The sequence below is a fragment of the Triticum dicoccoides genome, chromosome 3B (assembly GCF_002162155.2).
Source record: "Triticum dicoccoides isolate Atlit2015 ecotype Zavitan chromosome 3B, WEW_v2.0, whole genome shotgun sequence".
In the NCBI taxonomy this organism is placed as follows: domain Eukaryota; kingdom Viridiplantae; phylum Streptophyta; class Magnoliopsida; order Poales; family Poaceae; genus Triticum; species Triticum dicoccoides.
The window spans coordinates 729138605-729150800 of record NC_041385.1 but is presented as its reverse complement, the minus strand read 5'-3'; the positions used below and the strand labels follow the sequence as shown (position 1 = coordinate 729150800).

General features: G+C 41.5%; 2 protein-coding genes across 2 annotated transcripts; one reads left to right on the top strand and one right to left on the bottom strand.

Moving 5' to 3' along the window:
* Window positions 1–3651: 3651 nt before the first annotated feature.
* On the top strand, window positions 3652–7070 carry LOC119281968 (eudesmanediol synthase-like). The gene is made up of 7 exons (XM_037562352.1): window positions 3652–3822; window positions 4213–4489; window positions 4612–4984; window positions 5760–5978; window positions 6094–6229; window positions 6369–6617; window positions 6777–7070. The coding sequence occupies exons 1-7, from the start codon at window positions 3652–3654 to the stop codon at window positions 7068–7070; spliced, it is 1719 nt and encodes a 572-aa protein (XP_037418249.1).
* A 913-nt stretch (window positions 7071–7983) lies between these two features.
* Window positions 7984–9541, bottom strand: LOC119279868. The gene is made up of 3 exons (XM_037560951.1): window positions 9253–9541; window positions 8561–8770; window positions 7984–8414 (listed from the first exon to the last, which is right to left on the bottom strand). The coding sequence occupies exons 1-3, from the start codon at window positions 9539–9541 to the stop codon at window positions 8296–8298; spliced, it is 618 nt and encodes a 205-aa protein (XP_037416848.1). The 3' UTR covers window positions 7984–8295.
* Window positions 9542–12196: the final 2655 nt, after the last annotated feature.

Below are 12196 nucleotides of genomic sequence, written 5' to 3'. Positions count from 1 at the left end.
TTTTGAATAAATGTTTGTGCTTTGAACTTCATACGTAGTACAAAGAATAGATGTTTGTGTGTGTACTTTGTGTTGTGTTGTGATGCTTGCTTCATTATAGTATAACCAATCAATCTGGAGAATCAAATCAAACTACTCCCCACCCGCCTTAATTTACTTGCCGTACTTCAAAGGGATATCTTATCCGGAGAACCTGCAATCTGGAGCCATGCATTAACAAAATATATGTAAACGTGACACACACTTCCAATCATTTCTCTCTTGATCCAGGATATCTTATTTTTCTCTTCACACATTTACTTGCCCAACCTACACATGAATGGGTGATTCCGTTGCCGTTAGCACCGACGACAGCCTTGCAGCTAGCATGCGGGGACAAAGGTAAGGTATCTCCAGGCACAACATCGGGTTTGTACATGCATTGATGCCAAGCAAATAAACAATGAGCCGAGGGATCTCTGAGATCTCTCCGCGCCAAACCAGCCACAACCTGAGTGTTTCTTTCTGGAGTGATTAGTCACTTTATTTATATTACACAGTGAGTCCTATTTACAAAATTTGTTTGTGACACACTGATTTTTAAAATAAATATTGTTTTTTTGCGCCTCTGCACCCAAGAAGGTAAACCCGACAAAATTCTTTGTCTAATTAATTATTAGAATGAAAACGTGTGCTAAAAATATTTATAAGTAAATTTAGCAAACCGGCCATTGGGTAGCTTCGTTGCGTTGACAATGTGCCATCTAATTGTGATGCTTTACATAAAACTCAAAACGTTGGAGCTGTCGGTGTAGAAGACAAAACACGAAGATTATAGACTCTGGATTGTTGTACGAGCGCAAGCACAACCACTCTCATTTGCATACACATGGCCCGTATCAATACTTGCTAGGACTCTTTCTTACCTGCTAGCTAGCAGAATATATACGGCATGCTAGTTCAAATTAGTGGTCATAGTCTAGAAAGGTTTCGGCATTTAATTAGTCATTTGTTTAAGTAGAAGGGAAATGTATTGTAAACGTTTCATCTAATTGTGATGCTTTGCAAAGAAATAGAAGAAGTTGGAGCTGTTGGCTAGGGAAAGAACATGAAGATATTATATTGTGCTATGGATTATTTGTACGTGGACACACAATCACATCTGCATTCACCCGCCGCCCATGAATACAGTAGTTAGGACTCTTTGTTCCTAGCTAGCAGATATACAAGGCATCATAGTGTAAAGTGATCATAGTCATAGACGGGCCATTTGGTAGTTCCATAGCGTTCTAAATGTTTCACCAGTTATTACAAAAATTGGAGTTGTGAGTGAATGAAAAAACACGGTCTAGCAACATTATAGATGCATAAACATGTACTACCTCCATTCCTAAATATAAGACATTGGGGTAGTTTAATTTAAATTGCCCATCGTAGAAGGAGAGAGAGAGTCCCCACCTGAATGCATTACTCGGGTGAGGAGGCCATAAGCATGTTTGGAGGAGAAAGCCCCCCACCCCCCCACCCCCACCCCCACCCCCTGATGAGGAACCTCTCGTCGTTTGCATCACAGAAAATGAAGTCCTGCAACAAGGAATATACATGATCCAACTCCCTAGAGGCACCAGTGGTAAGGTGATTCCTAAGGTTAAGGTAAGATAGCCACCCATCATGCAAGATTTATTAGACCATAACAGTAGCGCAAAGCGAGTGTGCAAAAAGGCAGGGGAAGGCATAGACAAGAGGTTTGTTTTGAAGCTAGGAGCCAGACCAAAATAAGGCGGCCTTCAGTAACCATAAAAGATAAAATTTGGAGGGCGGCATGTATTTTTTTTAAAGGAGGGTGGTAGGTGTTGATTAACTGTTTTCCAAAGGCAGGAGGGATTAGGTGTCTTGGTAGCAAAAGCAAGTGAGTATCTTTTGTGGTACCACTGCTTCAGTGGCTTACCGTTAATTTAGTCATTGAGTTACTCAACTACTTTCTAGCATGCCCCTACACCTACATATATAAACAAATTCCTCATACAAAAATACTTAGTGTTGCAAATATTTAATTTGTTTGATACATGTTGGTGCAATATTGTCATGGAGGCAGTATGGCTTATGAGACAAACTCGTCCTTGGCAGATCAGGCGGGAAGCGACGTTGAAGGAAGGAGAGGAGTATACCCCCAGTGGCAGAGGGCGGGAGCAGGGTATGCCACTTCATTTGACGGTATGATGGATGATTAGTTGATCCGACACAATTTTCTGACAACTAGGATTAACATGGAGGATGAAAAGATGCCTCAAATTAGTAAATAATATAGTGTCAAAAACATCTTACATTTTGAGACGGAGGATGTACGTAAAATTGCTATGATCTTTTCCACCAGGCAACACCTTAAAGTATGTCTAAGATCCATGAATCTTAGCATCAAAGAATTAATTCTATGTTTTTATAGCAATCTACCCAGCCTCGCGTTCGTCACGGCGGCTTGCTTGAGAGAGAAACTAACAGACAATCTATACACTAAAAGCTTGAATTGACACAATTTTAGTGGATGATTAGTCAATCCGAGACAATTTTCTAACAACTAGGATTAACATGGAAGCTCAAAAGATGCCCGCAACTAGTAAATATACATAAAACTGCTAGGATTATGATCTTTTTTGTTAGGCAAAACCTTAAATTATGTCTAAGAATCTCTAGCAAAACAAAAGTATGCCTTAATTAGAACCACGCTCTGTAGAATTCATTCTATTTTTGTGCTAGTCTGCTAGCAATCTAGCCTGCCTTGCTTTAGTCAATGTGGCTTGCTTGAGAGAGAACCCAATGGCGAAACTACTGACTGAAAAAAGCTTGCAGAAACAGAAAAAACAGTCTACGATAGCATTGCAATAGCACCCGTCTATGTTAATGGGGGACACGTACGTACAGGATCTGTCGGCGACTGTATATATAGGGAAAACGATGCATAGTAAGCGAGCCATCTGTGACAGCCTTTCTATAGCACTATTTTTTTGTATAGCATATCTGCATCGGCTGCTTCTTTACTGATCTGCTGCCTTCTGCTCAATCGCCAAGCCTCCGGTACAGGCTACGTGGCTACATGCACGTCCTACACGAGTACAGGGAATAATCCAGTTAGTTATGTTACACACGTTTTGCATGAGCCATACCTAACACCAAATACTTAAACGGCTGCAATGGTTTGGTACGATGTAGAGAGTCTCGGGCCCGCTTAATTATAGGCTCATTTGAAGTACTGCAATGCAGCGTTTTGCATGAGCCATACCTAACGCCAAATATTTAAATGGTTGCAATGGTTTGGTATGATGTAGAGAGTCTCGGGCCCGCTTAATTATAGGCTCATTTGAAGTACTGCAATGCAACGTTTTGCATGAGCCATACCTAATGCCAAATATTTAAACAGATGCAATGATTTGGTACGATGTAGAGAGTTTGGGCCCGCTTAATTATAGGCTCATTTGAAGTACTGCAATGCAACCAGTTGATACAACTATAGCCATGTTTGCTATAGGTCTATAAATAGAGACCCATGCAGCCTCAGATATATCACCTAGAGCAAGAACTGCTTGTAGTACCTCACTACGTACAACATTAGTTGTTACAAGTATTTGCAACCAGCTGAGGAAGCAAATACATTATTGTAACTACATCAACCTTTGAATGGCGCCCTCGATCCAGGCTGCTTCTGTCGTGAACTGCCACGAGATCGTGACCAAGGCCGATGGCAGCAGCACTGTGCAGGTGGCCGCCGGTGGCGTTGATACTAGCGAGAAGTTTGCTCCCTCTGTGTGGGGTGACTTCTTTGTCACCTACGTCCCTCCTATCTCACAGGTATGCATGCATGCATGCTTACACTAACATGCGCGCCGACGTTAACTATATGCATTATCTTTCAAGATTTAATTTTGATTTTGGGGTAGAACTTTCAAGTACTCTATAGAATCAAGGATTTGAAGCTGCTACATGTTGATTAATTAGGTCACTCTTCGTGGACCATCCATGATCTACATTGAATTTCATCAACTTTTTTATGTACATGATATAAGTTCATTACGGTCGTTGGAACCAAATACCGCGCAAATGACAACACACATCTTATGAGTAAAATAGGCTACATGAAACTTCACCAAGGAAGTTCCTTTTTGTGGGATAAACCAAGTTAATGATTTTATCCTACCTGCACGATTGACATCCAAGGATTAATTGAGTTCTTTCTAGCAGAGGTCGGAGGATTGGATGAGGGAGAGGGCGGAGCAACTCAAAGGGCAAGTACGTCAGGCGTTCAAGGGGAGCAAGGACGCCATGACTGGAGCCGATGCACTAACATATGTGGACACACTTGAACGACTAGGCATAGACAATCACTTCCGTGAAGAGATTGAAGAGGCACTAAGCCTTGTCCATGTAGAGCAGGTGGAGACTGACGGCTCCAATAGCCTACACATCACCGCACTTAAGTTTCGCCTACTTCGGCAACATGGACTTTGGGCATCTGAGGGTAATTAAGTGCATAGTGTCACTAATCAGTAACCATTTTGAATCAAGCTGTGTTATTTTAGCATCTCAAAACATGCATGTCACGTCTGTTGATAAGATATGTTTGAATCAATGTGCATGCAGATGTATTCGATAAATTCAGAGAGGACCAAGGTAGTTTCAGCGAAAGCGTTGGCGGTGACCCGAGGGGCCTTTTGAGCTTGTACAATGCAGCTCACATGGCAACACCAGGTGAGGTCGCTCTTGATGATGCCATCTCCTTTGCAAGGGGCCACCTGGAGGCTATCAAAGGCAACGTCGGATCACCAATTGCAGAGCAGATCTCCCGTGCCCTAGACATCCCCCTCCCACGGTTCACAAGAAGGATTGAAACCATGCACTACATTGATGAGTATGAGCAGGAAGGGGTGTATGATGGCATGTTGCTAGAGCTTTCGAGGCTGAACTTTAACCTCATTAGGATCCTTCACCTCAAGGAGCTCAAGGACCTCTCATTGTAAGTCTTCTTCTCATAAAATTAAACTTTTCTCATTGATGTTTATCCTAGTTCTTCACTATAATAAAACCAACACGTGCATATGAGTTTATTATGTTGTAGATATTGTGTCGTATGTCTTTTCGTATGCTAGCTAGATGGCTTTTTTGGACACGGGCCATTTGTAGTGTGCCATATTGTCTCCTACCTTCCAGTATTGTCATTTAGGATCTTTACCACCGTCTTTCTTAAGCTGAAATTGTCTTTGGAGATTATGCAAACTGTTATTTGATGCTTAGTCGGACATTAATCCTCAAGAGTATGAATGATTTTGACATTGGTTTTGGAGTAACCTGTTGTGGTTGTCTTTCATGTGCAAGATATAATATATAATTTTAGATTTTTTGCAAAATTAAATAAAATAGCATTGGAAACACATGATACTATTTTTGTTAGCTTATTGGCATTGAAAAGGGAAAGGACTCTCGAGACAATTGAATACACACACGCACGCACGCACGCACGTAGGCGGGCGCGCGCGCGCGAGAATCAATAACTCTTGCTATGATTTTAATTTTAAACTAAATATCATATATTCAACGAAATACTCCTTTCGCCACATCATCATCTTGGCCAACTAGCTAGACAATATACCAGATAAGAGTTAAAAAAAAATCTACTCAAGTAGAAGTAGGACATGTACATAGGGCATAGATAGGGTAACCCGCCTAAAGAAGTAGAAACGTCATCGGTATTTATAAGATTGTTATGTTAAAATAACTATTTTCACATGCAGATGGTGGAGGGACCTATATGAGACCGTGAAGCTACCATATGCTCGTGACCGTATGGTGGAGATCTACTTTTGGACATGTGGAATGCTCCATGAGGAGGAGTACTCTCGTGCACGGATCCTATTCGCCAAGGTGTTTGGAATGGTGTCGCTTCTAGATGATACTTTTGATGTCCATGCCACATTAGAGGAGTGTCACAAGCTCAATGAAGCAATGCAAAGGTAGACTACTAGTTAACTGATTCATGAGTTATTAGATCTATCTCTCACTCTCACTTCATCTCTGGACCTTGTATAAATGATCTCTAATGGGTATCATTGTACTATCTATTCGTAGATGGGATGAAAATGAGGTTTCTATTCTACCGGAATATCTTCACATGTTGTACATCAAAACTCTCGGCAATTTCAAAGAGTTTGAGGATGCATTGGAACCAAACCACAAGTATCGCATGGCCTACATTAAAAAAGCGGTATGGTGCCCTATATTGAGATACAGATTCAACTAAAAGTGTATGAGCATGTGTATGTACAATTAATTATTTTATCTCTCTTCCTAATATTTATCAGAGATACTAATTCATATGTCACATGTTTCAAATTATGACACAGTACAAACTGTCATCAGAATATTACCTACGTGAGGCTGTCTTGTCTAGCAAGAAATATCGGCCGAGCTTCAAGGAACATGAGGAGATATCTATTATGACCTCGGGTCTACCGATGCTTACTCTCGTGACACTAATGGGATATGGTGATGTGGCAAGCCAAGAGGTATTTGAATGGGTAGACAGAGTTCCTGGAATGGTCCGCGCTGGTTCACAGGTCACTCGCTTCCTCAACGACATGTCTTCTTACAAGGTATATATGTTTTTTTTAAATTTACAAGGTATATATGTTGGCAAACAAAATAAACACAAGTTTGCATATTAGAATGTGATATGCTGTACATTCATTGCATGGTGCATGAGCATATGTGTATATTCATCAAATGTACCCCTTTTACGGACATATATGCAGTTGGGAAAGCACAAGAAGGATATGCCTAGCGCCGTGGAGTGCTACATGATAGAGAACGACTCAACGGGTGATGAAGCTATGGCGGCTGTCGCCGCACTCCTAGAGAATAGGTGGAGAATATTGAACCAGGTGACCATGGAGATAGACCGTGCACTGTTGCCGGCAGCACAGGTGGTGGTGAACATGGCAAGGACAAACGAGATCATTTATCTCAAAGGAAGGGATGCCTACACCTTTGGTAGCGACCTAAAGGACCTCGTCACCGCACTCTTTCTCAATCCGGTACCCCTTTAGGCTATGTTGTAATCAACCAAGATGGATACGGTGCTGCCATGTACACTTGAGTACATATCCATGATGTCCATGTAATAAGGTAACTCATCTATGTGTGGATACAGCGTAAGCCCAGCTAGATCGACAAAATAAACACACCCCCACCGAATGTATCAGTATCCATGTCACAGTGTGCTCATCATATATGTTCAAGTCTACATACATTTTCCCTCAAAGAAGTCTAAATACATTTACAGTGTATTCAGTTCATCCCTTTAAAGTGTCATCCATTGAAATCAAATTTTATGATGTCATAAATTCATTCTTTTGCAATGGAGACGAACCTGGAGTGCTGCCAAATGTGTGGAGAAACCGGTTGCGAAATAGAAGACCTTAGACCTAACTTTTGTTGGTGGTATGCATATCTCTTTTGCTCTCATTTGTGTATACAGTCATGTACCCCAAAATTTATAAATATTATCCCAAAAAAGTATAATTCTTCAGGGATTTACATGGGTATTAATCATATCAAGTAACCCATCTCTGTGTGGTGAAATACTGAATGCTTCTTCTCTCTCTTTTTGAATCTCCAGCATGCATATGCATTGTGAAATACTAAATAGTTGTGCATATGATGCAATCAAACCAAACAGCAGTTGCTATTCCTCGAAAAAAATCGTAGAAACCCAAGAGTGATTAAAAAGTATATTTCCTTTTTGGTAAAACCAAAAATAATACTGTAGATGTTAGTGTCTTGCAAAAAATGCACTGATTACAGATTTGACAGTGCTAGTAGCGCTAGCGTTTTGCAGGCAAAATGTACCCATGTTAGGCCAGCCATTATTATGTTCACAGAAAGACATCGGCAAGTTTTTTGGCATTATATCGAATACTACGATGTACACAAGAAATAGTGCATTGTACAACTGTTCTAACTAGCACTGTATCCAAACCTGAAACTATGGTAACTAGCAATGTGTCTGCAAACCCGAAACTATGACTCCGGGCCAAACTAACTACATGATGGTAATGGGGAATCACTAAATCTCACTAGGCCCCTTAGCGATGCCAGTTTATCATCATAACTCGGGAGTTGTTTCGAGTAACAATGACTTGCGACAAGACGATAATCAAATCTCAGTCACGAACATCACTGCGCCTCTTTGACATGTTACTTCATCACCATATACGTCCACGAGTTCTTTCGAGTAACACTAAAATATCAATCTGCAAGAATAGACTGGCATCACCAGACTCCCTTACGCGACATTGAGATGACCATCTCCTCATCCGTTGGCCGCTTGTCGTGACTGCTGGCGAAGCTGCAAGAGTATGTAACTGGCTGCTGTGCTTCTACTCCATTGATTAACCAACCAATGCAATAAACCAAACAAGAACCTTTCAGATTTCAGAATATTTGCTAGATTATTGGTGATACAAATACAGTAACTGCCTAACTGGTGAAGACTCTTGAGAGATTTGTTCAGTTGTCAGTTGTCACTCACCGGAGCCTGAGCTGTAGTCTACTTGTTTAATCTTCTTAGATGGACTAGCCTCGTCCAATGTGAGTCTTCTCTTCAAACCAAGGGTGATCTCATCGGTAAGTAGTTCTTCGTCTGCTTTTGACTGAGCTGAGCTGTTGTGTTGGAGCCTGCTCTTCTTGGAACAATTTTCGGTCTCCATCCCAGGCGTTCGCTTTGAGGATAGAACAACTCTGGGCTCTAACAGAGATATTATTTGCAGATTCAGATCAAAATTTCGTCGAAATATCACATTTTGTTTAACTTCTTCAAGTGCAGTAGACATAAACGCATTCTTGTAACACTAAACAGATAACGTACTGAACTGTATGATCACGAAATAACACTTGATGTGAGATAATTGCTTCGCAAAAACTACATGAAAATGCTGCAAATCTATGAACAGGCCAGCACAGTTGAGTCGATGGCTACCAGGACAGTTCAATATATATCCCGACGCCCAGTATCCAACTTGCTCAAATATGTTAGTACTACTACATATACTTTGTCCTAACATATGAAACTGAACAATTGGACCCTGAACACTTTTTTGTGCTACTAGTTTAAAGGAGCAAAAAGTTCAGAGAATCAGAGAACAGCAGTCAACAGGTTGCTACTGACATCTAGTGGCCCGCTAAATGTCACGATGCAAACATGGAATCTTCCCGGAAAGGGAGGCGCACCTGGCGGAGAAGGTACGGGCCCTCCGTCAACGGCGACGGGCGCGTCGGGGTCGCCCGTGGCGAAGAAGGCGAGGAGCTCGCCCCAGCTGACCGCCAAGGAAACGTAGCCGGAGCCGCAGCTTAGGAAGTAGCCGTTGAGGCCGACAGTGGCCGGGTCCAGCCCCAGCGCGAGGCCCACCTGGGCGAGGTCCACCCCGTCGCCTCCCTCCACGATCGCCACCGACGAGGCGGCGTCGGGCGGCGAAGCAGACCCGCGCAGGTGCACGGTCAGGAGCGACGGCGAAGCCATCGGCGGAGGGAGAGAGGGGGAGCGGAACAATGGCGAACGCTCTGGTTGCTTTCTCGCCGCCGCCGCTGCTGCTGGCGCGTTGTGGACTCGGAATCGGAGGAGATTCTGTAGTCGTGACAGGTACGTTAGTCTCGGCGCTGTAGCGACTGTTACCGGGCTCCTTTCAACTGGCCCGCCAACTGGTTTCGGCCAGTTTTTTTTTTCTAGGAAGCTAGGAAGCGTCCAGGCGGAACCATGCTCGGTTTTGAACCAATTTTAATTATTTGGGGGAAATATTTTTATTTCATAAAATATTCAACGAATGTTAGGAATTTTTAAAAATGTAATAGAAACTAAAAATGATGAATTTTTCTAATAATATTTATAAATTTTAGTTAATTCAGAAATTAGAATTTTTTTATCAATTCCTAAATTATGGAAATATAAAACAATGTTTGTAATTGTTGGAAAATGTTCATAAGTTTACCAATATGCACACTTATAAAATGTTCATAAATTTTGAGTATTCATAAAAGTTAATAAAATTCCCCTGAACGTTCATGGATTTTTAAAATCATGAAATTATAAAAATATGGTGAAAAACGTAAAACATGTCAAGAAAAAATATCCACTATTATAGAAATAAAAATATAAAGGAAAAACTTGAGAAAAAGAAAAAACTGAACAAAACCAGAAAGGACAAAAATCAAAACCTTGATTCATAACCCGTGTGTGGCCCTGCCAAACTATGCGGAAAGAAAGGAAAAAGTGGGGAAAAAATGCGCCTCGCCTCGCCTGGCACTGGGCCGAGCCAACTGGTGACATGGGGTGCGTTGCTCAAGTTTGTGCGTGCAGAATAGGATCCACAAATGGGCCTCGATACAACACTATTGGGTCAAACGCGGTCAAGTTTGTATGAAACACCAAATATAAGACGCCTTTAACTATCGATGCTTGCAAGATAATAACAAATCAAAGCGATCACTTCAACACAAGATGGTCATTATCCAATACTCTTTTTGTAACACATAGACTCGCAGTCGACATCTACAATATTTGACCCTCAACAGGGAGCCATTGCCACAAGATGGTCATCATCCATGAGAAACGTTATTCAAACACAGAGGCTCGCAATTTAGCTAGGAAATGTACAACGGTGGGCTCTCATCAGAAAACATGATCATATTATGTGACACATATGCAAGGAAATATGAAGTCATTATGTCCATCATAGTCTGACTTTCCACATTTTCTTTCACTTGTTCTTCATTAACACTTTTTTCTTGATTTCTATTCCAACCATCATATGTTGTTCATCTTCTGCCAGACTGATTTCATGTTTTGTTTGCATGCACTCCTCATTAACACTTAATGTGAGAGGGGTTACATAGTGTGTCAAATTTTCTTTCATGCTCTCCTCTTGCGGCACTAGTCCGGACTTGTACCACTTTGCTATACAAACTTCCTTGCAAAATATACAACTCCAGCAACTTATAGTTGTTAAAACTAGTAGTTGTACAGCCCATTCATGTCCACCCTTATCATCATCTTTTTTTGGATTTCAACCTCCTTTAAGGCATCCATCCAGTTATCTACCTCCACCAACACTCTTTCTAGATTGATTAGTAGAAGTATTGGATCTCTCATGTCTTCATTCATCCATGCCAAACATTCTTTCATGTGGTATCTTGGAAGCATCTCTGCATAACACTTTAACTCTCACAATCTCATAGAAAATTTGAAACATACCATGCCAGTCCACATACAAAAGCATGCCAAAGCAGGATGCGGTCTGATCTAAGATATTCCATTCGCACTATTAGGGGTGCAATTTTACTCATGCAACTTATTAGAAAGCTTCCAATCTCCCATTCCACTCAGTTACATTGACAACAACCCCCTCTTTGACCATACAAAACTTAGCATAGCCTTGAAGTTCCTCCACTAGGATATGTGCGGGAAATTTAACTGCGATGATCTATCTACCAATCTCTTTAATCAGCCAAGGCCAACTTAGGACAGTAAAACTGGGCCATTTTTAAGCCTTCTCACGCCTTTACCATTCTGGGCCGTCAGATCATGTTTTCCAGTGGTTTCTATCCGTTGGTTACTACCCAATTCGTTGGGGGCTTACTCACAAATGGATGGATGTCATAAGGTTTAGTTCTCTAGTGGAAAAACGAACTTTTCTGGTTACTTGGGCCATGCGCAGACATAGGCAACATGTCTAGCGTCGAGTAAAACATAGCTCGCGGGGAGAAAATATAGTCATTTAGGGGGAATAGATGAGTGGACCTAGACAAAGCCTGGTCGCGTCACCGCGATTGGTGGGATCCTGCCTCCTTCCACGAACTCGCCTCCGACAACTTCCTTCACTTCGCAGGCCCAATTCCATGCACCACCACGACCTCAACCACCTCCAAGTCATTGTTCTTGTTGTGATGACATTACAACCAACGCCGATAGACAAGGTGGTGGCCCATTTAATCATGAAATGAACAATTACTTCAATGTTCACTTAATCAACATTCTAAATTTTAACCTAAAAACAAATCTAACTTTATACTATGGAAATGTAAGTTCAACTAGAGCTACTAAAAACATGTAATATGCCATGTAGCAAAGCAGCGACATGCATCGGCTATCTTGAGCCATACATATTGAGTTAGGGATGTG

What these genes read in the sequence shown, in the direction of transcription:
- LOC119281968 (XM_037562352.1), top strand. Translation starts at nt 3,652, where the DNA reads ATGGCGCCCTCGATCCAGGCTGCTTCTGTCGTGAACTGCCACGAGATC. An exon ending in TGGACTTTGGGCATCTGAGG is followed by an intron (nt 4,490 to 4,611) that starts GTAATTAAGTGC and finishes ATGTGCATGCAG; the next exon opens with ATGTATTCGATAAATTCAGA. An exon ending in CTCAATGAAGCAATGCAAAG is followed by an intron (nt 5,979 to 6,093) that starts GTAGACTACTAG and finishes ATCTATTCGTAG; the next exon opens with ATGGGATGAAAATGAGGTTT.
- LOC119279868 (XM_037560951.1), bottom strand. Translation starts at nt 9,541, where the DNA reads ATGGCTTCGCCGTCGCTCCTGACCGTGCACCTGCGCGGGTCTGCTTCG. An exon ending in GCCCGTACCTTCTCCGCCAG is followed by an intron (nt 8,771 to 9,252) that starts GTGCGCCTCCCT and finishes TATCTCTGTTAG; the next exon opens with AGCCCAGAGTTGTTCTATCC. An exon ending in ACAAGTAGACTACAGCTCAG is followed by an intron (nt 8,415 to 8,560) that starts GCTCCGGTGAGT and finishes TTGGTTGGTTAA; the next exon opens with TCAATGGAGTAGAAGCACAG.